This window comes from Ahaetulla prasina, chromosome 2, assembly GCF_028640845.1.
Source record: "Ahaetulla prasina isolate Xishuangbanna chromosome 2, ASM2864084v1, whole genome shotgun sequence".
In the NCBI taxonomy this organism is placed as follows: Eukaryota; Metazoa; Chordata; class Lepidosauria; order Squamata; family Colubridae; genus Ahaetulla; species Ahaetulla prasina.
In genome coordinates this window covers 245,283,433-245,310,689 of record NC_080540.1, presented here as the reverse complement: position 1 = coordinate 245,310,689, position 27,257 = coordinate 245,283,433, and the positions used below count along the sequence as shown (strand labels likewise).

At 37.5% G+C, this 27,257-nt stretch overlaps 1 protein-coding gene across 3 annotated transcripts in view; it reads left to right on the top strand.

Moving 5' to 3' along the window:
* Window positions 1-780: 780 nt before the first annotated feature.
* Window positions 781-27,257, top strand: part of GRAMD2B (GRAM domain containing 2B) — a 42,521-nt gene continuing 16,044 nt past the window's right edge. Inside the window, exons 1-9 of one of the 3 annotated variants that reach the window (XM_058170580.1) lie at window positions 781-876; window positions 1,019-1,169; window positions 16,713-16,832; window positions 19,692-19,779; window positions 22,680-22,746; window positions 24,080-24,183; window positions 25,939-26,034; window positions 26,549-26,620; window positions 26,989-27,069. In XM_058170580.1, the coding sequence (XP_058026563.1) occupies window positions 1,081-1,169; window positions 16,713-16,832; window positions 19,692-19,779; window positions 22,680-22,746; window positions 24,080-24,183; window positions 25,939-26,034; window positions 26,549-26,620; window positions 26,989-27,069 (717 nt within the window). In that variant the 5' untranslated portion in view covers window positions 781-876; window positions 1,019-1,080. The other 2 variants (XM_058170581.1, XM_058170582.1) reach the window with 2 other exon arrangements.

The following is a 27,257-nucleotide window of genomic DNA, read 5'->3' as shown; positions in this document are numbered from 1 at the left end:
CTTCCACACTGGGAAACTGAATCACTCCCCACCTATTCGTCAAATCAGCAGAAAATTTGCCCAATCTGCAATTTCCTGTCCCCATTGCCAATCTCCATACAGCTCACTGCCATTGTTTCAAGCCAAGCAGCCAGGTGAGTCCTCAGGTGAGATCAGGCTCCAGGGACCAAAGGGCCTTTTCTCTTCTCATTGCCATTCCCACATGAAACATTCAGGAGGTCCTTTTGTATTCATAAGCCATGGAGTGACAATAGCTGAGCAGGAAACATCCAGCTGTGAATCATTTAAGCTCTGTAATAAGCCTTAGAGTCACCTAAGGCAGGGCTCTCCAACCTTGGCAACTTTAAGCCTGGCGGACTTCAACTCCCAGAACCCCCCAGCCAGCTTTGAATTCTGGGAGTTGAAGTCCGCCAGGCTTAAAGTTGCCAAGGTTGGAGAGCCCTGACCTAACCTGCCTTGATGAGAGTCCTATCAAGAGCTTAGGATCAGGCCAAAATGACCTTCCAACTTTTTCCCCCCCACTCCATTCACACGTTTCACTTTGGGCAGACTTTTAATACAGATTTCATTGCTTCAGTCCTCTCAGTCCCACCCTGATCTCCATCTTCTCTCAATTTTTTATTTTTTATTTTTAAAAAACCCACCATCTGACTTTTTCAAAGCTGCTGAGCTGTAAAAGGAGCTGTAGTTTCCGCGCTTGAGTAATCGGCTGAATCTCGGACGAGCTGGTGGGACTGGTTTTTCTTTTTCCTTCCAGAGTTTGTGGGTCGAGGAGAAGAAGAAGGCTGGCTCCCTCCCGGACTTTCCTTCTCTCCTCCCTCTGTGCATCAGCCTATAAGACTGGGCGGGCAACCATACCAGTTCAAACTCGCTCAGGTTAGTTAAGGGACTAAGGGGGGGAAAAAAAACCGCGCTCGGTCTAGTTTTGTGCTTTGAGCTTGCGAAGTAGTGTAATGTGATAGGAAGGAGGAAACGCTAGCAATGCTCGGAGGGACTCCTATTTGAATATTATCAGCAGGGAGAAGGAGGGGGAGAAGAGCCAGAGGAGACGACAGATCACAGGCGAACTTCTGCTTCTCGATGGTGCTCATGACTGATCTTCAGGCTGACGGGGACGAACTAAAGCCAGTCAGAGCGGCCAGTAAAAAGGAAAAGGCGATTTTAATCCAGTAAGTACGCTGCCTAGACGTGTATTGCAAGGAGTAGTTTTAGGGGCTCCTGTGATCCAGCAGCAAAGTCGCTGCTTTATATCAAAAGACGGTAGGAAGTTTTCCGGCCGGTTGCTTGCCTTAGGTTCCTCCTTTGCCTAAAGTTTAAAAAGAAAGTCCCGCCTCTCAAGAGCGATTGAGGAGTTTGCTGGATCTGGAGTAATTTAAGAGTCTTGGGTAAGGGATCAGTTCTTGGCGCATCAAGCATTGCTCGGGTTCGGGAGTGGGGGTTCAAATGGCTACAAGCGAGAGTCAGCGTCTTTACTCTCTGTCAGTACAACGTATAACAGGTTACAATATCGGAGAAAGTCACAATAAGAGGTCTTTGGTGCTCTCTGAGCTTGCTTGTTATCTTAAAGACGTTTCATTACCCTAATTAGGTAACATCATCAGTGTTTTGTAAAGGAGTGCTGTTTGCTGTCAGTTTATATTCTGGTGTCTTGCCTGTCTGTGTTGGCTGGGGGTGGTCAGAATTCTTTGATGGTTTACGTCAGGGGTGTCCAAACTTGGCCCCTTGAAGAGTGGTGGACTTCAACTCCCAGAATTCCCCAGCCAGCTTGAGCTATAGGAGAGAGTCAAACTATTCTCCAAACCACCTGAGGGTAAAACAAGAAGCAATGGGTGGAAACTAATCAAGGAGATAAGCAACTTAGAACTAAAGAGAAATTTCCTGACAGTTAGAACAATTAACCAGTGGAACAACTTGCCTGCAGAAGTTGTGAATGCTCCAACACTGGAAGTTTTTAAGAAAATGTTGGATAGGCTGGGGAATTCTGGGAATTGAAGTCCATCACTCTTCAAGGGGCCAAGTTTGGACATCCCTGGTTTACATTAAACGTAATAAAATGCTACAGATTTCCCCACTTTGGTTGTTGGGAAGATGAATTAAGCTTTGATTGGGGTTCAGTGTGATTTGGCCTTTTGTGTTGGGGTAAATCAGAAACTTCTCCCTTGATGTTTCTTGATTACATTGAATGAATTCCTCCCCCCCCCCCAAATATTGAGTCTCAGGTGATGAGAGAAGTACACTTGATTTTGGATGTCTCTTTTCTATGGGCAGATCTTAACTGTGGTGATGATGAGCTAGACAGGTCTTAACAGGTGATGATGATGAGCCAATTATACGGTCAGCCTTGTTGGCCACTTTGTAGAGAGGAAGCTTGGATTCAGCTCTAGAGTCTAATAGCGATTATATTATATTATATTATATATTATAGAGATTTTTTTCCAGACCCCATGACAGTGCATAATAAAGCTATAGTTGGCAAGACTTTCCAGGTCTTATGATGGAGGGTTTTGTTTAGTAAGTGATTACTTTTGGCCACTGCCTACAGGGTTGTTGTTGTTTTACAGGATTTCAGAAGTGGTTTGCCATTGCCACCTTTTTAGGGGTGAGAGAGAGTGGTTGGCTCAAGGTCACCCAGCCTGCCTTGTCCTTAAGGTAGGACTGAATGCATAGTCTCCAGGATTCTAACCAGGTGCTTTAACCACTATACCAAATTGATTCATTCTGATAGATTCACTCCCAATATTATCAATTGGATTGATAAACCTGGTTAGCTCGCAATACTTTTTCCACACACTCTTGAGATTTCATATCATCTGGTAGGAACAGAGAGTCCGATATGAATCTGCCAGATATTATTACAGTTTCCTAATTCACAAGAATTAATGTGCCAACTGTTTTATCTGTAGGATTCATATGAGATTGTATTTCTATCTAATTATGCAGGACAGGAGGGTGGCTTAGTTTGAAGGATGACAAGATTTAGGAATGCATCTGGAAAATCTGTCTTCAATTTGTTAGCTTCCTCTTCTATCAGCTCCTTTGAGCTCTTTTCAGCAATGAAAGAAAAGGCATTCAAAGCATGGGAGCATCTGATAACTTCACCTTTCTTGGCATGGTGCCAATGATGAAAATATTATCTGGTTTTGGCTCTGGTTTTAAGTAGGCTAGCTTTGTGCCTGCTCACAGAAACCAGTACCTACTGTTTTTCTTGAGAAGAGAAACGTAGTGGGCCTATAGTTCCATTCTAGGAATTACAAAAGACAGTTCCATAGCTCAGACTTGTAGTTGACACACAGCTTTAGAAAGACATAAAAGAAACCTGTGGAAGGCAAGAGTTAAAGGTCTGCTTTGAGAAAAGTGTTTGGATTTTGTTGTCCTTGAGAAGGACGCTAGAAGAAGGGTGTTTAGTGGGGGTTTTTTGTTTTTTGATGGAACCTGCATTTTTCATTTTGGAATTGGTATACAGCATTGTGTTCCACTGTTATTTCTTTGCATTGGTCTTGCGTAGAATAAATAACAGAGTTGGAAGTGCTCAAGCAGGAGACTCTATACCATTCTGGACAAATGGCTGTCCAATCTTTTTTTTTAAATCTGCAGGAGCACCCACAATTTCTGAAGGCAAGCCATTCCACTGATTAATTCTTCTCATTGTCAAGAAATAAAGATCTTTACAATTGGCATGACCTATCTCTATTTACAGCCATTCCATTGCTTAATTGTTCTCACTGTCATGCTAGCCGATAGAATTTCTTTTTTAATTACATAATTCACATCAGTAGTAGTTACTTTCAAATCAGTGATTTTTTAAATGAAAGGGGTGAAACAAGTACAACTCTCAATATTGTAAATTAATATATTTAATATGCTACTTTATTAAGAATTGAATGAAGTTATATTCAGAATCCATTTTTCATTCATTTCTCCCATTTTCCTTTGAATGGAGATAAACACAATATCAGAGTTGAGAGGGGTCTTGGAGGTCTTCTAGTCCAACCCCCTGCTCAAGCAGATGACCCTATAGCATTCTGGACAAATGGCTGTCCAGTCTCTTCTTAAAAACCTCCAGTGATGGAGGTTGTGTGGCTTTATCAATTGTTTGTAATTTTTTAAAAATACTATTTGTTTCTATCTAGTAAATGGCTTTCCAGACAAACACATTGGCCAAAGTGAGGTAGGGGCAAGTCTAAAAATGAAGAAGGGCTATCAGAAAACTTAGGTAGTATAAGCATCTGCTAAAGAGGCAGGAAATGATATACTTAATATGATGTTGCAACAAATTTCTCTTAGATACTTGCAATGTTGCACGCAAGTACAAAAGGAGGAAACATATTTCATCATTTTTGTATCCATGTGTTTAAGTATGTATGCCTGTGGTAAGAAAGCTGATCTATCCATTTGAATATCCTTTTTGATGTCAGTGGCTTCTGTATTTTGACTTAAGAAATTTAAAAGGGGAAAGGGTCACAAATGCCAGTTTCTAGCCTACATTTTACCAGTTTTCTCTCTTAATTTACTCTTTTTAATAACCCACCCAGATAACAGTATTTATTTATTTATTTATTTGATCATATTTATATACCGCCCTATCTCCCGAAGGACTCAGGGCGGTTTACAGGCACTTAAAAAACACATAAATACAATATAAAAACAATTAAAAAACTTATTCTAAAAGCCCAATAATTAAAAATATAAGAATAAAACCCAATTTAAAACCCATAAATTTAAAATCTAACTCAATCCTGCGCAATTAAATAAGTATGTTTTAAGCTCGCGGCGGAAGGTCCGAAGGTCCGGAAGCTGACGAAGTCCGGGGGGTAGTAGTGATGTTGCTGTGTTCAGCAACAGCAAGTCAGGATTTTCATAGCGTACTTCTCCGATTTTGTCTTAGCCTTGTTAAGATAAAATTCATTATGCAGAAAGTCACCACTTGTTTGAGAAAGAGAACAAATGCCTAATGAAGTCAGTTTGCATTAATTTGTTGGGTAAAATCCTATAACAGGAAGGTCAAAATATCTATGAGGCCATCAAAAGACTGCACCAGTTTTTGTGCACTTAGTTGCCCTGCTGTTTGAAATTAAATTATTTGCCCCACTGCTGTGAAAATTTTAATCAATCATGTCCGATTGCTAGTTTTGCACCTAGTCCAGTTGAAATTACTATCTCAAGTAAGCAAAGCAACATTTTGTACTCTAGAGCAAATCATACCTTTTTGTTCCGAAGATTGCCAGTTTAATTTCAGATGTCATCTGAAGTGGCAGGTGCTTTCTCACTTTCATTTTACCTCTTATATTTTTCCTGACAGGTTGCATGAAGAACTAAACAGACATTTAAGCTTTCATATCGCCTTGGAAAAATTCATACACCTGCACACTTTGAAACTCTCTTTTAGAGTAGTATTTATTTTGATCAACAGGTTTCTACTGAATTTCAGTTCAGACCTGTTGTTTGAAACACATTTGATACATAACTCAGGATGAATCTACATTGTTTAAAGAAAACGTTACCAGGCCATTTTTATCATGATCGTAACAGTTAAGAGTCACTAAATTGTGGTGGGACATGGGTAAAATGAATAAATAAATGAACAATATAATCCTCTATACTGAGGCTGCATGTTATACTAACATAAGCATAAACTATATAAATATTAGTAGGACTGATTTGTTTTCTTGTAGGAACCTGTAACTGCCAGATTCAATATTGCAATCCCAAAAACGTTTCTGCAGTATAAAGCCAATTCTCAGTTGCAGCAAAAGATTAGTAACATGGTATCTTTGTCCTATGTGAGGCTGATGTCCCATTTTTAAGTATTATTTTGGTTAAATGTGTAAATGATGGCTTCCTTCATAGGTATTTTCACAAACTAAATTAAAATTAAGTTCAAATTAGAAGTGGCGGGTTTAGTGCAGTCAGCATTATATTTTCAAATATGTCCATTTGGCTTTAAAAAAGCAGAACTAAGTTGATATTATGGAAAACTTTGTGTAGGACCAAAACATATGGGGAAAGAGTAGTCTCTCCAGTTCACTACTGGTAAATGAGTCAAAGTTATTCCAGAAAATCTAAGGCCATTTTGTTACTTCCCTTATACACTTCGTAATAGTTTTTTAACCTATTTACACTAAACATTTAAATGGCATGAGGTTTTTTTCCCTTTCATTTAATCATATCTGATCCTCAGAGACAGCCTGGACAAGGCCCTGCAGTTTTCTTGGCAAGGTTTTTCAAAAGTGGTTTGCCATTGCCTGCTTTCTAAAGCTGAGAGAAAATGACTGACCCAAGATAACCCAGCTGGCTTTGTGCCTTTGGTGGGACTAGGACTCAGATTCCCAGTTTCTAGTCAGATGCCTTAACCCCTACACCAAACTGGCTCAAGTGGTCATATAAGTGTTCTAAATAAATGAATCAATGTGTCAAACTACAATGGAGAAAGTCCATTTGAAAAGTCAACATAGCAAGTCAACTCTATGACCATTTTTCACAGCGGAGATGTCTTAAAATGATGATCTTCTGGGGAAGGTATAGTGATTTGAAGACAGCTCTACAAAAGCAGAGCCAATGACCGCAACAAAGATCAAGGAACCAAGAAGTAGACTAATTTCTTGGAACTTCTTTAGATAATGAGAAGACAGTTGATCACCCACATATATTCTGGGCAAATGTTCCTCATGACAAGAATGCAGAGCAGCAGTTTTCTGTCACTTTGACCACTGGGAAATGATAGTATTAGCCATCTTGCTCACAACCACAACAGAGACTTTCAAAAGCATTAAGTTAGCAAGAGCAATAGCACTTAGACTTAATACCACTTCATAGTGCTTTTACTAGTGCTTTCATGGTGCTTTCTCTAAGCGGTTTACAGAGTCAGCATATTGCCTCCAACAGTCTGGGCCCTCATTTTATCCACATCGGAAGGATGGAAGGCTGAGTCAACCTTGAGCCAGTGAGATTTGAACTGCCAAACTGCAGCTAACAGTCAGCTGAAGTTGCCTGCAGTACTGCACTCTAACCACTGCGCCACCACGGCTCTTTTTTAAATTTATAAACCTCTACTTCTAAGTTATTAAAGTCCTTTGGAATGACAAGTTTGAAAATGCTGAATAAAAGAAACCTTAAGAATATAGCAATTGCACCTCTTTACAGTGCTTTATAGCCCTCTCTATGAGTTTTACAGAGTCAACCTTTTGCCCCTGACAATCTGATTCCTCAATTTACCCACCTCGGAAGGATGAAAGGCTGAGTCAGTCTTGAGCCTGGTAGATTTGAACTTCCAAATTGCAGTCAACCAGCAGTCAGCAGATGTAGTACTGCACTCTAACCACTGCGCCACTGAGGCTCTTCTGATATAAATCGGAAATAAATAGCAAAACACAAAATAAGATTTGGATCTTAGAAAGTTATCTGAACTAAAGATCCAGATAAATTGGAATAGTAAAACTTTTTCAATAAGTTTTTGGACTTAATTAAGAGAGGGGTGCACAAAATAAGGCAATGTTATACTATTGCCAAGAAATTTACATAATTACCAGGAAAGAAACTTAGCTGAAGGAAAACTTGAGCCTTTTCTTATGTAAAAACCTTGCATCCTTTCATTTCTGTCTGCTATCTTGCTGGAATAACAATTTATAACAATAGATCAATGGTCAGGCCTCAGAGATAAGGTATACAAGTAAATACTCTAAAGTAAATACTCTAAAGCTCTTAATTTAATTAAGAGTAAATATCCTAAAGTTCTTAATTTAATTGTTGTAACTCACTAGAAGAATGTTAGTCTTTGACATCAACTTTAAAAGTGGGGATTCCATACATTGTTGTTTCTACCTATATCCTAATGGGTACAGTCAGGGCTTTCGGTCCCCAAGGTCCCATAAATCAAATCTGAGAACATTATTAATGTTTATCTAGATAGATGAAAAATATATTTGGTTTAAGTGAAGACCCTTGTAGTACAAGCATACAAATATAAAAAGGCTTACTTTTATTTAATCTAAAGCCAATATAGTTGGATTTCAAAATTGGAAAATGTATCATACACACATTTTCTGAGGTCAACAGCAATCCTGCTACAAAATCTTGCACTTTCTTTTTGCTACAGCAAACGTTTTTATTTGCTTCATCAAAAAAAATACAGTAGATTCTCATCTCAGAAATGTTAACATTATCTCAGAATCTGTGAAGTGTTTCATTGCTGAATAAGGGAAGGCCAAAGTTCTTTCTTTGAAGAGCAGTTACAGACAGGTTAATAAATAATATACAATGCTTTCACTTAGTCAATATTTCCATAGATGTATTCAGGGATAACGAAAGGAAAGTGAGAATATTGTAGGACAGTGGTTCTCAATCTTTTCTTTACTACGGACCCTGTTTAAATTTTGTGGCCAAGACTTAACTCAAGATTTAAATCATAACATTTCTGGCCCCCTCAGAAGCGCATGGACCACAGGTTGAGAACTTCTGTTTTAGCATAACTGGGATTTCACTTCAGCATACATGAGCCTTATTGACTGGTTGATTATGTGCCATTGAGTTATTCCTAACATCTCCTTTTATTAAATTAATTTTTATTAAGGTTTACAAAGCCAAAACAAAACAATACTTTTTTAAAAACAAAAGTAAAAAAAACCCAAAAATGATAAAGAAAAAGACGAGGAAAAAAATAATCATAAAATAATAAACATATAAAGAAAGGGCTTCCAATCTTTACAACAGTTATAAATATATTTATATTTTATCTTGTCTCTCTAAGGTTATAGATAGATTTTCTACTATTCTGCATATAGAATGATTTAGCATGATTGCATTAATTTAATAATAAATTAAATTATTATTTAATTTAACCTGGATACAATGTGACGGCTAATGATTTCAAAGTCAAACTAAGCTTCATATTTATAAATTTGGTTTCTTACATTAATTAGGTCTACCAGATACAAAAATTGGGATGAAGCAAAGAGACACAGAAAATGTATCTCCTGTATTGCCATTTAGGGATCATTGAGATTTTTGCACCCCTGATCTGGACAATTGTTGTTGTTACAGTAGTTTTTATTTAACCAAATACTGGTAGAAAAAATAAACAAATGGAATATGTCTAACAATGTAAATCAGAATAGAATTGGAAGGGGCCTTGGAAGTCTCCTAGTCCAACCTACTGCTCAAACAGGAGACCATTTCAGACTGGTGGCTGTCCAGTTTTTACTTAAAAACTTCCAGTAATGAAGCACCTGCATCTTCTGAAGACAAGCAGTTCCACTGGTGAATTGTTCTCACTGTTAGGAAGTTTCTCCTTAATTCCGGATTGCTTCTTTCCTTGATTAGTTTCCATCCATTGTTTTTTGTCCTGCCTTCTGGTGCTTTGGAAAATAAGCTGACCCTGTTTTCATTGTGGCAGCCTCTCAAATACTTGAATACAGCTATCATGTCACTCCTAATCCTTATTTTCTCTAATTTAATTTAATAATTAATTTAATAATTAAATGTTTAAGCATTCATCTTTAATCATGTCATATATACAGGCATCTCTTATATTTAGATACATATAGGCAGAATAACCTTGGAGGTCTTCTAATGCAACCCCCTGTTCAGGTGGGAAATCCGATACCAGGGCTGTCAAATTCGCGGCCCAAAGGCCGGATGCATCAAGCACTGGCCATGCCCACACCTGGTTTAGCAAAGGGGGAAAAAGTCCTGATATGTCACATGGCATTGCCGTGATGATGCGAATTTGACAGCCCTGCCCTATACCATTTCACACAAATGTTTGTCTGGTCTCTTCTTTAAAACTTCCAGTGTTGGAACATTCACAATTTCTGGAGGCAAGTCATTCCACTGATTAATTGTTCTAACTGTCAGGAAATTTCTCCTTAGTTCTAAATTGCTTCTCTCCTTGATTAGTTTCCATCCATTGCTTCTTGTCCTTACACAGAAAGATGACCATATTTCATTATAATTAACCATATAGAGTCTGCTTCTGAAAGCAGCTCATTCATAGGTCACAAGTAACATTAGTGTTCAGTCTATTGAGTGATTAAGGCCACATATTATCTTTCTAATGTTGAAGAACAAATCTTTTAGCAATGAGGAATATATGGCAAATCCATATGTTTTACCCAGCACATATATAATTCAAAAGAACATGACATCTGAGAATATTAAAGTGTCTGTCAAAGTCAAATTAATGTAATGAGTTATTCCCAAAAATTATTTTAGGTCATCACAAAAACTTAATGTTTGCAGGAGACATTATTTTCATTGCATCTCCAGAACATGGTGTTGCACTCATTCTTTTTCTAACAAATAAATGGAATATTTTAGTCTGGTAAAAGATCTAGAGGCATTAAAACAATCCCCCATTTTTAGATAAAATGAATTCCTTATTCCAGACAGTTTTTAAAGTTTGCATATTGAGTTGATTTATGGACTACAAGCGTTTATAAATACTGTTGGATTTTTAGCCTCATGAAATTTGATAACCTAAAAAATTAAGTGCTTCTGGAACTGGAAGTACCTCTGGTCCAAATTGCACTCTTAATAAATATAAGTAGTGTAAATATTATCAGTGGACAGCCAAGGCATACAACATTTGTCCTTCAACAGATGAAATGATAAAAATTAATCATTATCATTTAATAACTGTTCTAAAGTTCACTAAAGGTGCTATGTAGGAATATAGGGCCTAGTAAAGACTTTCAGGGCAAATATACAAAACAGAAATCTGTTCACAATTGTCAAATTTGTACTCAATCTTCTTACTTCAGTTGTCCTTGATAGTGTAAAATAAGTGGGTTTTAAAAGTTAAAAGTCCTAGTTTGTTCTGAGCCTGGTATCTGTAATTTAATAGTTCAAGGTGAAATAGTAAACTTAGTTGACTTTTCCCAGATTACTAAAACAAGATTGTGACAAGACGCAGCCACAACCACAATCTTCATTATATTTCAACTAAGTCAAGATTAAGTAGATTAATAGATACCTAGATACTAAGGCACAGGTCGATCGCATCATAGGCAGGATCATGATGTATCATTATGTTTTTTGCCTTTGCGGAGCCAGGGTAGGTGTGGCCTGCACATGACAGTTTGACAGGCCTATAATAAAGTCATCCATAGTTTGTATCAGGTATGATTTCAGTCTATAAAACTAATAAGGATAGCCTAACAAAAAAAATCTATGGTATTTCTGTCCATAATAGAAGCTATGAAATAGAAAAGTGTTGTATTTAACTGGCCTCTATGTTCATGTATTCATAAGAACATTGTTCAGGTTTCAGCTTATTTTACACTATATCTTCATATTTACATGTAATGGTCTAGCCTGCATTTCTGTCAGTTTTTCTCCTGCAATAGGATGATTCAGAAAACAGAAATTCTTACGAATATATATTTTGAAGCCCAGTTATTTATGCATTTTTCATCTTTAAAACAGTCTTTTGTATACTGTAGTTTAGAACAAAGAAGAAGCAAAGGAGAGGATTACTTAAGTCTTAAGCTATTATTTCTGCTGGCCAAAATAAACATAATGTATTTGTATTTGAGTATTTGAGTGCAGGGGAAAATAATAGGCAGTCTTCCTGATAGTAAAGTGTACAAATTGGGAGTGGAGGCATAATTATTAAACATTTGAATGTGTATTTTCAGGGGTCTTTAGTAGGGGAAGTCTGAATCCAAAGGCAAAGTAAATGTCATGCCTTAGGATTAATACGAAGTACAACAGGTGATACAAACCTAAATATATTTATTCAACAGTAAATCTCACTGATAGGATTTTTTTCCAAGGTAAGTATCAGTATGATTGCATCCAGTCTGTACATACTTAAGGGCGCTTAATTCTGAATAGATATGTGTCAAATTGAGCAGAATGTTTTTCACCTGTTAAGCAATAAGTTGAGCACACTTTACTCAACCAAACAAATGGCAACTTTTCTGCTGAACGCATTTCCTTGAATGTTGCTTCACTCAACATTGCATCTTTCTGTTCATGTCACCTTGTTTTGAGGATGCTTGAGTAAAATTGTGGTTTAACCTTGTCCAGCCTAGTGCTTCTGCATGTGTTAGATCTTCCCAGGATTACATATTTCAATGAAAACATCAAATTTATCATCACTGAGACATCAAATTTATCATCACTGATCTCCGTGTGAGAGAGAATGAGAGAGAGAGAAAGAGAAATAACGGAGGGGAGTAACAAGAATTACAGGCAACACTGTTTGAAAGGGTTTCCTCTCTGCCGTTTCTCTCTCACACATACACACACTCTCTCTCTCTCATTCTCTCTCTCTTTCTCTCTCTCTCTCTCTCTCTCACACACACACACACACACACACACAGACTTGATGAGAAACAGTGGAGAGCACACAGGTAAGGAGACTGACTCTCTCCCGCCTCCAGCTCAGCACTTGTTCAGGGTGGCGCCCTGAGGCACGGCCTCTGCATGGGTGACCCCTGCATGGCCAACGTAAGAAATGGGCTCCCTCGCAGTGCCTCTTCTCTGGGCCTTGCCTGCCTCAGAAGCCAGGGATCCTGCAGGCATTTGACACACAGACATTTGATCACTTGAAAGGGACAGGCTGGGCTTTGCTTCTATCGTAAGCACGTGCTTCCCACAATCTTCCACAATTGCCTGTCCTTTTCTCAAGCAGCAGCAGCCGCGTAGAGGTGGGAGGGAGCCAATTCTGACGGTCCACATGGCTTTCTGCTTCATCGTAGCAGCAGCCTAAGCAACACCTGAGCTCCACGCCTGGCAGAGCGCAAACTATGGTCGCCACCTGCTCCATAGCCACAAGGTGAGCTGTGGAACGGAGGGGCTTTCGGCTGCAAGGTTGCCTGGCGCCTGGGCAGGGCTGGCAAGAATGAGCTCAAAACATCTCCAGACACTCAGAGAGACCGAACTCCCAGCCTTCGCTAGATCAGCTGATCCACAGGCTGTGGTTAAGGGCCCAGTACCCATGAAGTGACCAGGGAAGGGAAGGACTGCCTCCTGTGCTGGCCTTGCCCACCTCCTTCACTAGGGCTTATTTTTGGTGTAGGTCATATTTTCGAGGAAACATGGTATATATGTATTGTAGAAGAAAAATTCATCTGATTCAGCTCCAACCTAGGAGAAAGGTGCAGGAAATAAAATGGAGGGTAGTTGCTTAGAAAAGAAGATCCATTTATTGATGAACAGAACCACAGTGTGCAGTTCTGGGACAGCTGACAAATTAGCTTGTTGAGTGCAAGGATTTTTATACAGTTTCTGAAATGTTCCTGGGGGTTGTGTAATGTCTGAACTGCTGTTGGGGGTTGTGCTCTGTGTCTTTTGCTATTCTAGAGGTGCTGGGTTAATCCTATTATGTCCTAAAGGTCATGTCCTGTTCTTAGAATTTGGGTGGAGAAGGTTGTAAATTTTAATCCCATTACTGGAGGTGAAGGTATTTTGTTTGTGAACAGGCTGGCCCAGAATTTTTTAATGTGCAGCTTCTATGGCTATTTAGAAAGACTGAGGGCAGCTTTCTGCCTCTAAGAACATGTTTCTCAATTTCTCAATTTCTCCTTTGGGGAAATATAATATTCTACCTTTTTTTAATATTCCCCAAAATATTTTATTCTCCCACAATACATACATATAATAATTCTGTTTTTACCCTAGCTAGCACTATCTACAGAAACTGCAATTTATATTTTACTACCAGATTCTGCATTTTGAAAGAAGTCACATAGAAATATTTTTCAATAGGCGTGGAAGGAATTATTTCCCAATGATCTACAAGTGCCAATTATGAAATTTAAACTGCTAAAATACAGAAAGTTTGGAGTACCCCTGCAGCCAGATTTTATGTAAGTTAATCATTTCTGAAATCAACTAATCAGCTCAATATGTTTCCAAAGGCAACCTATCTTTATATTCCAATTTAAATATATTTTGCATATACCATATGCCTGTTTTGGGATTTTGAACTCTGCCTATGCTATTGCAAACTGAAAAAAATCAAAATATTGCTAGGGCAGCAGCTCTGCACCAGCTGTGAGAGGTATGGATCCACAATTGTATCATACATATTCTGATATCATCATGCAAGTGATAAAGATTGTGTGATTTATTTCTGTAGCATCAGGAGCCATCAGGTCATTTTCTCTCTGCAGATATCCATGCTTGTAGGTTTTGTTATCATTTATATGGCCAGTTCTTCCAAACAAGTCAAATCATTCAAAATTGACTAATCTTTCTACCTAGAAAATATTTTAACAGAAATAATGATGATAATATTCTAAAATAGCAGTAGTAATAGGCAGATTTCATAATTGGCTATATTCCTCCCTTTCCCCTGCCATGCATAACTTAGATTATGAATCGCTTGGCTAAAAGACAGTTTATCTATGTCAGTATTAAAGACTTACTATCTCAGGGGATCCAAAAGAAAAATCATGAAGGAGCAGCTTTGAGACATCTTATTCCAAACTGTTGAGCTTTGTTTCTAGGCGATATAAGAAACAACAGGAAAACAAGACTGTCAAAAATCTAAGTGGCATGTTGTGTTATTCTGACATTTTTATGATGTGGAATATAAGAAGAAAGAATTCTCCACTTTCAGCAATTTCTGTTAAAGGGAAATTAATTCCAATTAACTGGTGAAAGCCCTGGGAACAACAGGACAACTAATGAATGTTCAACTGACCCAATCCATACTACACTATACAACACTGTTACAAACCTAGGTCTTGAACAACTTGTAACTAACAATACAAGACTCAACAACTGCCTTGACCTCATCTTCTGCAACAATTCAAACTCAATTTACGGACTACAAATTAAAGAACCTTTTTCCAACAGTGACCACTGCATGATAGATTTTCGTCTCAATATACATCCATACTTAAATTGTCATAACAACAGTACTCCCAACTACAACTTCAAAAAAGCCAATTACGACCTAATAAACAACGATCTTTCATTTCTGGACTGGCAAAATCTGTTTGCAACCTGCATAACCGCTGAAGACCACTATAGAGTCTTCCTACTTGAAATCAATAGAGTCATTAAACTATATGTACCACAAATGACTACCATGACCAAGAAAAACAAACTACCCATATCAATAAAAAAGCTTCAATCAAAAAAAAAATCCCTCTGGAAAAGAAACAAAAAAGGCTATGTTACAAATTTCAAAAACCGCTACAGAAACATATGCAACCAAATAAAAACTGAATGCACAAATTACCACACCAAGCAAGAAGAGAACCTTCTGCGCACAAATTCCAATCGTACCTTTTATAATTTTGTCAACAATAAACTTAAAGACTCAAGATCCATCCCACCACTAAAAGATTCTAACAACAAAGAATGCAATGACGAAACAGTCAAAGCAAACCTCTTCAACATTTTCTTTGGCTCAGTTTTTGTTAACTCCGATAACACATATCCGACATTCCACAAACGAACCAGCAATGACTATGATGATTTAACTCATATAGATTTCACAGAAGACAATGTTGGAAAAGCTCTTCACAACTTAAAACCATCGCTTTCTATTGGACCCGATAGACTATGTGCATACTTCTTAAAAAAACTTTCCATGAATTGTTTTTTGTTTCCTCCTGCCCTGTTATACATATCTACACTATAGGAAGCTCCCAGATGACAATCTTGATTTGAGGTAGTTTTAATTTAGAAGTGAAAAAAGTCCATTTTGCCACATTTCAGCATTTATTGAAAAAAAATATTTCCTTTCTACTTCATTATGCACACCTTTGTTCTCCTATGCACCACCTGGTAGAAATGGATTTCTTTGTATCATAATTTTTGCAGTTGGGAGATCACCAACCCTTGTACGCATCTTAGAACACCTACCATCACCATGTGCTTTCTAAAATTGGGAGCCAATCTCACAGTCCTTATTTCAACTCAGCGAAGGTTAACTTCCATGTTAATGGATTCAAGTGTGGGCACAATGTATTTCACACTTAAATGTTTGTTTAAAAACATTTGATTCCCTATTATCTTTGATCTCTATTCTCTTTCCCCGCAAATTGTCAGAGTATATAAGATATACCGTATACCGTATATACTCTGTATATAGGATCATTAGGCAGCTAGTTGAATGAGCAGTGTATTTACTGAGATTATTTTCTTTGATTTTCTTAGGTATGTTATTAATATAGCTCAAATAATGACTCCAAAAGGTCAAAGGGTCAGGGCCTTTAGCATGCATAGGAAGTATGTTAAGACCATTTCATTAATAGTCTAGGATGTTGAAGCTATGGCTTAACCATGAGAACTAAGCAGCTAGGAATATAATTTGATTCCCCCTCTCCTTGAATAATGAAAGAAAAAAAATACGAATGGCACCAATGAAACTAGAAAAAAATTGGCTTGATAATAAGAAATATAGTAGGCATGCAAGTACAACTGACTCCATGTTGCTTTATAGTGATATTTTCTGCATTTGCTCTTAGCTTCCACCTCACTTTATGATGGTTAATTTGGTCCTATCTCAAGAGCTTGGGGGGGTGGGGAGAGACACTAGCTCCATTTTGGATCTTTTAGATACATGTAAAGAAAGTCAGATCTTCTGATTCTTCACTCATAACATAATTAATTGAAGTATCTAAAAAATATTTAGTTCTTCAAATGCCAACATTCAAAACATAAGCTATGCGATTGTAATTGGCAATTGTAATTGAAGCTTTGAACTATTGCTTTATATTTTTTTAGCCCTAACAAAAGATATTACTTTCTTACAGTTCAGAAAATGAAAATGGAACAGAAGAAAAGAAGAAATCAGGAAAACCAGGCTTTGGGGTGCCACAAATATTTAATGAAGCTGATTGTTTTGAAGACCAGAAAAAAGTTGCAATCGCACGGTAATGAACTAGAGTCATCTAGAACCAACTAGATAAACTTTAATAAATGGTTAAATCTCTATTAAAGAAAAATGGCAACATATTTTGTGAATGTTGGAGAGCTTTGAATTCATCGAGATAAGTTTCTACTGTATCTCTGATCAGGATAAACTTTGAATCTCTTCTGTAAGATCTGGCTTTCCCTTTTATATTAGTCTCTCCCAGTGGTTGGGTTCCCAGCCCAATAGGGAAGGGAGCAAGAACATCTGTGCAAATCTAATCATCACATCTCTGTGTGTGCCTGACTAATTTGCAGATGCCAAGTACTGCATTTGAAAGTATAGAAGGGCTGGAAGTAAATTAATCTGGATGCATTTACACATTTCACCTAATTGTTTACAGGTTCTTGTTCTTCTTATTTCTAGAACATCTGGTTTTAATTCTTTGGATGGCATATAGTTGGAATTGTGAATAGTCCTGTATATAAGTGCACCGATTCCTCTTCTCTTTCTTAGAGCAGCAAAACGAACATGACTGTTGGAAAATGAAATAATGCCATTTGAAACTAGAAACAAATGTTGGGATTTTGCCAGTTTCCCAAATAATAATTCTTCAGAAAAATTGCATGAAGAGAGCCATTCTCAAGTTTTGGAGGCTAACTAGCACTTTTGAGAATTTGACATAGGCTTGCTCACAAAATGGCTGCATGGAGCTCCAATAGCCCCCTGTCTTTTTTTATTTTCTAAGAATGCCGTTGGGTACACAATGGATTTCAAGACCATTTTTGGACATCAAGATGATGCAGCATTTTTCAAACTTAAAACAATCATAATATTTAATTCAGATGAGTCATGGTGCTTGTTGAAAGCCAAGAGGGGCATCTATAGCCGCCCTTACACTCATAATTTAGATTTCAGTAGATATGTGTGATTTCTTCACTTTGTTCTCTCATAAACTGATCCAAGATTCCATGCTGGTCCAATCCAATAACAAGCATTTACCCATACCACATTTTTCCTTATTGGATACCTGAACATATTATGCAATTTAGGGCGTGTCAAATTTTTCAGCTTTCAATTTCCAATCATTAGGGGTGCTCAAAAGATGTGACATGCCCTGGGGACTGTAAACAGATATTTTGGTTACTTTAATATAATTTAGATGTGCTTGGTAAGTAACTATATAAATATCATAAGTTTTTAACACTTTGTTTGTTTCATTCCACTAAGTATTTGTCTTGTATTTTGTTTGCCTGTATAGCACAATACGGTTTATATTTCCTTCCTTTTTCCTATGTTTCTGTATATCCTTATAGTTATCCCTTTGAGAGTGGTATGTATTTTTTCTTTTTCTCTGTTTGACAGAAGTACCCAACTGTGCTTTGGGGCAGAATTGAACTTTTTGCCATTGTAAAAACTTGAAAAGGGACTATTTCCACTAATTAGAGGTCAGGAAAGGATTTAGTCAAATGAAATGAGAAGAATGTTGCCTGTGAGAAGGGTGGACTTTTCAGTCACATTCTTGGCTGTGTCAAAATGTTCAGTCTAGTCAAGATACTTCACAGTATTAGGCTTGTGCAAAGTTTCAAAGAGGTGCTTTGCTGTGTTGAAGATTCATTCAAAGCACAGCCCTTCAAAGCAGTGGGATCTCCTCACTTGTGAAAGCAAAGAGATGGAGTTGTTTCACTTCTGCTGTTCCGAAGTCTCTTTGACAACCTTTTTGTGGCTCTTCCACTAGCCGGAAAACCTTTGTGAATGCACAGTATACTGAAGGCTGTAAGATGATGCAGAACTCTTCAAAAAGGAAATTGTGTCATAACTCCTATTTACAAGGTGAATTGCATTGGTTTGTAATGCACAGTGCTTTATTGTGACAAATTTGAACTCTCAAATTTTCTTAACCTCCAGAAATGTGATATTTAGCTCCCAGAATTGTCACTAATGGCCAAACTGGAGGAGAATGCAAGAACTGACATTCAGGTAGGGAAATGCTAATATAGACATCATTATACCACCATATAGATTCTTTACACTGTGCGAGATGCATGACTAAGTAGACAGATATGTTAATACTAAGCATCCAGTTTAAGGTTCAGATAGTCCTCAATTACAACCACATTTGGGACCAGAATTTCCATCATAAGTTGTTACGATTGTAAGTTGAGTTGGGCCCAATTTTATAACAATTTTTACAGTGGCTGTTAAGCAAATCTTCACAGCCATTAAGAGAATCATCTGGCAGTTATGTGAATCCAGCTTCCCCATTTTTATTTTTATTTTCCAGAAATTGGCCCAAAAAAATTGTTCCAAATTGTGATCATGTGATACCGCAAACTGTCATAAATATGAGCCAATGGCCAAGCCCCCGAATTGCAGTCATTTAACTGAGAAGGTGGTACATCTGTTGGACATGCAAGTGCAGGTCATAAGTCACTTTTTTCAAGGCCATCATAACATTGGATTACTGTTAAATGAACGGTCATAAATTAAGAATAGAAGTTTTGATGAAAGGCTTAACCAGCAGAGCTATTGCAGTTTTCTTCATTAGCGGTAAAAGGCAACACATTTTTCCTCAATGAAGCACACTACATCACCTTGCAGCCTACTTCTTGTTTTCCTTCTTTTCTCTAGTATTTGCAAGAGCTGAAAGAGGCTTCTGATACTAATATAGCCATAGAAGGCTGTAGAATGTTGAAGTAGCAAAGCCATGAAAGTCATTCTTTTCACAATCAGAAGCAAGAAATTCACATTGTTTGATAAGTATCTTTAAGGGCATGATTTACTCAGAAATTCATCTTACTTGGCTAAACTTGTTAATGTGAAAAACCTATCTTTATAAAATGAGAATAATGTAACAGCACTATAATGGGATTTCCTTTAGGTCGAAGACAATTGTGGATAATAGTTTCTTGATGTTAGATGGCAAGAGTGACTCAAAGGCTGAAAGGAAGAAGCATACCTCAAACCAGGTACTGAGAAATACTCATCTGTTTAATATCTGAAATGTTGAAGACCCCTGGTTGTGGCAGAACAACAAAAGTACTGCAAGCAACATCAGGCTGGAATAGCACGGCGGTGTTGAAATACCACTTTTTCCCATCTACCCCATAATTCTGATTTATAAATAAGGGATCACATTTGGAATCTGTAATGTACTTTATCCTCTGAATTAGTTCACATATTAAACTAAAGTGTGTTTTGTTTAACAATTAAAACAATAGTTTTATGCAGGAATGCTAAGTCTAACCTGCTTGCTCTGATTCACATGGACCAGTTTTTAAATGCAAATCTAGCCACCCACCCTTCCTCTTCTCTCATTCTCCCTTTGTGTCCCACATTCTCCAACTTGTCTTGATTCCAGGCAATAGTACACAGTGCGATGCTAAATCATGACAGCTGTCCCCATGGTGAAAGAAAGACAGCAACAGCTGCTGCTGCTAACTTGGCTTTTGATGGAGTGGTATTGAGCAGACAGGCTGGATGTGGGAAAAGGTTGTGCTATATAAGGGAGGAGATGAACAACTGGGCTCTTCATCCTGCCCCTATGCATTCCACAAGAGCTATTTCAAGGATTTGCACTGGTTTAATAGAGGTCAACATGGATCTTGTTCAGCTTTTCCATGCCACCCGATAATAGCAATTATAATATATCCCAAGATATTTGGCTCTATGTATTGATGCTATTGGAAGAATGGTGATGAAGGATGCAAGCTGTTTTCGTACTCTTACTCTTTATTAAAGTTAGGATGAAACAGGGTTCTCTTTCTCATTAACAGCTGCATTAGTATCAACATTTGAGCTTTGGTAGCCGTTAGTGCTACATGGCTTTGCAGAATTAAAGTGCTGTCTAGATTACCTGTGACATGGACATTGAGCACAATACAAACAGTGGCTTATACTGCAGGCTGGATAGGCTGGATCAACACTGCTGAATTGTTTAAGAGACAACTATAGGCAGGTTGTATGTGCTTACAACCAAGAACAGGCCAAGAGATCTGCTGCTGTCCCATCATTAAAGTAAAATATGTTTTTGAATTAGTATATTGTTTAGTTTAGTTTAGTTTTAGTTTTATTAGATTTTTATACTGCCCTTCTCCCGAAGGACTCAGGGCGGTGTACAGCCAAATGATAAAACCACACAATATACACATTAAAACAAAAACTTAATACAAGCATATACATTAATGGCCAAAATTTAAAACAATCAATTTAAAACCCTAAAATTGATAAATAACCCCAATTAAAATGAAATAAAACTTTTAAGCCAGTCCCGCTTGAATGAATAGATGCGTTTTCAGCTCACGGCGAAAGGTCCGAAGATCAGGCAATTGGCGTAAACCAGGGGGAAGTTCGTTCCAAAGAGTAGGAGCTCCCACAGAGAAGGCCCTACCCCTGGGGGCCGCCAGCCGACATTGTTTGGCGGACAGCACCCTGAGAAGACCCTCTCTGTGTGAGCATACGGGTCGGTGGGAGGCATAAGGTAACAGCAGGCGGTCCCGTAAGTACCCGGGTCCTAAGCCATGGAGCGCTTTAAAGGTGGTAACCAAAATCTTAAAGCGCACCCGAAAGACCACAGGAAGCCAGTGCAAGCTGCGCAGGAGTGGTGTTACATGGGAGCAACGTGAGGCTCCCTCTATTACCCGCGCAGCTGCATTCTGAACTAGCTGAAGCCTCTGGGTGCACTTCAAGGGCAGCCCCATGTAGAGAGCATTACAATAATTGTGTGAAGCCAACCAGCCATTACAGTTCATAGTCCATCATTTATTTATTTTTTTGTTTAAATATGTGATCCTAATCAAGGGTGGTTTGTTAGGCAAACTATGTCTTGCAATAGTCAGAGGGTGGTGATAGGAATTCAAGAAAGGGAGACAGTTGGGCACAAATGTATTCAGCATTTACCTTTCCCCAAATATTAGCTGCAATTTAAAGAGCTGCTTATGGCATGAAAGATGGGGCATGAGATTTGGGGCAACCTATACGTAGCTCTTGAAGGAATGAATGCAAAAATATATCAAACAAGCCTACACTACTCTTGAAATGTCAGTATGCATACAGTAACGGCTCTGTTCATGATTTATCAAAACAAAATTATGCCTAATTTTGATATATCTGGATTGAGCTTCATTGAATAAGCTTCAATTGACTAGGTTTACTCAATATGGCAAGCGGTTAACCATGACTAATAAAAAGCAATGACTGCTTTACCGATACGCTAGCCAAAAGCAAAATAAATTCATCTGATGTTAACTGTATCCACATATAACTAAGCCCAGAATCATCAAATAATTAAAGTACTTAATAATTTTATTGATTCTGATCCTCTTGGAATAATGAACCACTTCAGGAACTACAGCAGTGTGCCTTATTGATAAGAAAGATTAAGATCCTTCTTATGCCCTTAGGCACAGTTTGTTGTGTGTTTAAGTTTTATGTATGAACACTGTGCCAACCCTGGAAAATAATTGTGATCAAAATAATTCTACCTAGTACATACAGAGGTGAATTTCTTTTGAGTGTATAAACTCTGTTTCCAGCCTGGAACAGGAACAAACTGACCTTTCCAGAACATCAGATTCTGATCCTGATTGGTAGAGGCAGGAAGTTAAAAAAAGTCAAGGTGGCAACTGCAAATACACTAAGCCCTTCACTTTTTTTACATGTCTCAGGTTCCTACAGATTTCTTCATTCTGTTTTTGAGAAGTATGTGCACTCAATATAGTACAGTTTCGGTCCTTTCCATCTGCTGATGAAAAAACTGTTCCCAGGATTTAATAATAAACTAGGCAAATAAGGGTGAGGACTGTTAAAATAAAATAGCAGTAACCAAATTCTGGTTTGTTTGTTTGTTTGTTTGTTTGTTTTGCTTTAGTTTAAGGCAAATGCTCATTTTCACAAGCTGTTTCTGGATGTCCCAATTGATGAACCCTTGAGACAAAGTAAGCGGAATACCATTTTTATTTGTTATGTTGCATTTTTGTCAGTCATGTTTTCTGCAGGTAATCCTTGTTTAGTAATTGCTTTGGATAGCAACCATTCACAAATACAACAGTAATAAACAGTAATAAAATTCATTTTCCAATCAAGGCAGCATTTAGGACAACAAAAAGCCTTCACTGTAAAACTGATTAAGGTCTGGTCAGTTTCAGGCAGAAGCTGCCAATCTGCATAAGGTTTCTAATCCACTAATTAAGGTCACAGATCTGAGTTTATTAACTTACCTTAGCATTTTTAGGAACATGCTCTTCTACAGAGAAAAGCAACTCAATAAAGAATAGCTTGTTTAAACAAACTCTGCCAGATAGCAAAAAGGGAAGACAAAGATGGATCATGCGCAGGACATAGTATAAGAGAACGTTATCTAAATAAGAAGACAGCAACCAGTAATATTTGCAGCATTTTGATATTAGGGTTATGGAGAGTTTTGCTTCCTTTTGTTGGCACACATATACACACAATACAGTTCTGGTTCATAGTACATTCTAATTGTGAGTTTGCTTTCCCATGTAAAATCCCAGTACAGGTACTCCTCATTTAGTGATTGACTCATTTAGCAACACTATTAAAACAGTGATGAAAAAAATGTGACAAATCCTCACATCTATGACTTTTATAGGTCTGTAAAGCAAAAGAAAATTATAGTAAGAGCATAAACAATTATGGTTTCACGGTGACAGCTTTACTTAATATCCAAATTGCTGGTCCCAATTGTAGTTGCTAAATGAGACTACTGGTATTTAGTATTGAATAGCTCTTTCTACCAGTGGTGAAATCCATTTTTTTTTACTACTGGTTCTGTGGGCGTGGCTTGGTGGGCGTGGCAGGGGAAGGATCCTACAAAATCTCCATTCCCATCCAACTTCAGGGGAAGGATACTGCAAAATCCCCATTCCCTCCCCACTCCTGAGGGAAGGATATTGCAAAATCTCCATTCCCATCCCACTCTGGGGCCAGCCAGAGGTGGTATTTGCCATTTTTCCAAACTGCTCAAAATTTCTGCTACCAGTTCTCCAGAACCTGTTAGAAACTGCCGAATTTTACTCCTGCTTTCTACTCAATATACATATACAAAATATAGATTCTGACACAACTAGAATATTTTTCCAAACTTTTTAATCTTTGCAGAGGGTTTTCCCCTCTCAAAAATACCTTTGAATTTGCAATATTTGTTTTAAGAAAATTATCTTAGATATATAGTATGGGTTAGATACATTGCCTGACCAGGTTGCACATATTCCCAATTAGATAACTTTACTCATGTGATTTTTGTAGATTTCACCTGTGCCTTACAGAAAGAAATTATGTACCAAGGGAAGCTATATGTAACAAAGAACTGGATTTGCTTCCATTCCAAAGTCTTTGGCAAAGATATCAAGGTAAACAAAATTAAATAACTATAATGAATATAATATATTTAAATAAATAAAAATATAATATATTGGCCATGCAGGTACAAAGATAGCCAGGGAATTGATTGAAGCCTGGGAAACTGGTCCCTTGTCAGTTAATAGGAGTGCTGAATTACCACCAGTTTATCAAATACTTAGGAGCCGAGTGTTTAGCAGCATAAGAAAATAGCCAATCGCCAGCGGTCAACACACCATTCAGCCAATAGGAAGGCTTCACATGAGCATGACTCACAGAACAGCCCAAAGCATGCATTCCAGTAGAGAGAAATTCTCTGAAGATGGGTTCCAGCGTGAGTCCGAAAAGTCAGAAGAGTAAATCTCTAGTTCCGGTGACCAACCCATATTCGATCTTGCATCATTATCCTGGGACATATATATGTGCCTTCATTCGTAAATAAATATAGGTTAATCGTGTGCTAAAGTCCATTATGCATGCCTAATTTTTATTTAATATGCACACAAATGGTAGTTGAAAATGCTAATGCTATGTGTTAGGGGTCCCCAACCCCAGGCTGCGGCCCAGTGCCAGGCCACAGCCCATTGGGAACCAGGCCTGTGGAAGTGGTGGACAAGCATGCGCTCATGCACAGCACAAAGCTGCATTAATGAAAGCAGTGTGCGCACATGTGCAAAACCATCCCCTCCTTTCCCCAGCCGCCACCTTCGCTGGTCTGCTGAGCTGAAAAGGTTGGGGACCACTGCTATCTGTCACATGCACTATATACATAGAAAATAAGACACCTTTATAGCACGTGAGCTATTCAAAGGATTACAGTGAAATTGTTTCTATTGGCTATTTGACCAATAATTTCAGTGGTAAATTCCCACTTTGTAGGGGCAGAACCATATGAAAGCAGCAGGCTTTAAAACGTCATTCATAAATCAAATTTCACTAGCCCTGGAACGGGATGCGGGTTTCTTGCTTTGTAACAAACTATAGTAAGATTCTGCCTTAGCATTAAGTGAAGATGCACGTTGTATCTTTACTTGTAAGCAAACCACAGTTTCTCCAGTGTGATTTTATTCTCAGAGAAGTGCTCAGCTAATTGCATTTTTAAAAATCCTTTCCTTCACGGCAAGTTTTTGAACTATTTATTTGGTTATAACATTGTCAGGAAGAAAACAAATACATGGAGTGCTTCCCAGCTGGATATAATCGAAATGAGATTTAGCTGAATATTTTGTAGTATTAGAAAACCGCTTAATTATAAAGAATTTTGCCAACCATTCCTTTTTATGACATTTTTAATCAATCTGCCTCCATTTCCTAATAATTGGCATTGTTGTAACTGAATTTTTGGGTGAAATAGAGGTCAGAACATAATATAGTGGAACTGTGTGTGTTAAAAATATCTTTTTGTATATTTTTAAATGATAAATACCAAAACACAATGCATATCAAAAGTAGTTTGCAGGCCTCTTATATTTATCACAGATGGAAACATAATAACATAATAATTTTACGATAATTTCCATCTATTTTACATGTTTTATTATTTTTGTCATAATGTCACGTAGGCATCAAATTGACACTCAAATTAGCTTAAATCTAAAAAGATAGCTGCCTGGCTTTATCTGAAAGTATCTAAGTATCCGCAGAGCAAAAATTACATTATAAAAACCAGTATTCACTTCTTTGCATGGGTTCTGCTGCATAATCATCAATTTTGTTGCTTAAGTTGACATCTTCATCTTGTAACAATTATGATGCTTTCATTTTAGATTACTATACCTGTGTTATCTGTAACACTAATAAAGAAGACTAAAACTGCCCTTTTAGTGCCAAATGCTCTCATTATAACTACAGTCTCGGATAGGGTAAGTTCCCATTTTATTTACCACATAATTTTGTTATGGTGGTTGTTTGTATTTCTGTACCCCTGTTTCTCGGAGTATAATTGGAAATAAAAATTGAGGACTATATGAACTAGAAATCATATATTCCTCTTTTACAGTTATTCTCTTATGTTCTGCACTCTTTCAGAATATCATTTCCAAATATGGGAAGTGGCACTGAATCTGATTACATAACAAATAAAGATAAAGCATTCTTAATATATCATGTTGAAGCTGATCTTGCTCAGGCAGAAATGTTCTAATTTGATGAAAGTCTTGGCACAAAGTAACTGTTCAGAGAGCCTCTCATCAACTTCAGTTATGAAAGGCAGATGATTAAAAGTCAGCTGAGTACATGGGATTGCATGTGATATGTAGATGCCTCAGATCCTTAAGTAATAATTAATGGGATATACTTTAGGAGAATAATAGGAAAGGCAATCTCTATCAGTCTTCCCTGGTTTTAAATGATATTTGTTGGTGGTTTTCTTTACAGTACATGTTCGTCTCTTTTCTGTCCAGAGACACTGTTTACAAACTGTTAAAATCTGTTTGCAGTCATCTAGAGGTAAGTAAAACTGTCTTCAGATCTGTAAATCATACATGTAAGGACAAGTTGGTGGGGTGGGGTGGGGTGGGGTAGGGTAGGGTGGGATGGGGTGAAGTGGAATAGAATAGAATAGAATAGAATAGAATAGAATAGAATAGAATAGAATAGAATAGAATAGAATAGAATATTCTTTATTGGCCAAGTGTGATTGGATACACAAGGAATTTGCATAAACTCGTAGTGTACAACAAAGTTACATAGTCGTAAGATACCAATAGGAGTAGGTAATAGGAAAGATGGTTACTTTTTCAACACCATGTCATAGCCCTGACATTACTTAGTTAATCCTACTCCAACTGTGTAATTTTTAAAATTTCACATTTCAGGATGCGAGTGTTGGCAACAGTCCTAATCCTTCTCCCCTAGAAAGTAGTTTCAGAGCTGATCGTCCTACAACATTACCTCTGGTAAGTTTATTTTTGAAGAGGAAAAAAAATGGTAGTGGACAGCTACATTATAAATAGCTTTTTTATAAAATGAAATAAAATATTTTATTAATTTTATTTATGTACTGGAATTTCTATAGTTTCTGATGACTCTGAGTGGCTTATGACCAGCAACAGCAATTTAATTGCTATCAAAAAATGTCAACGGA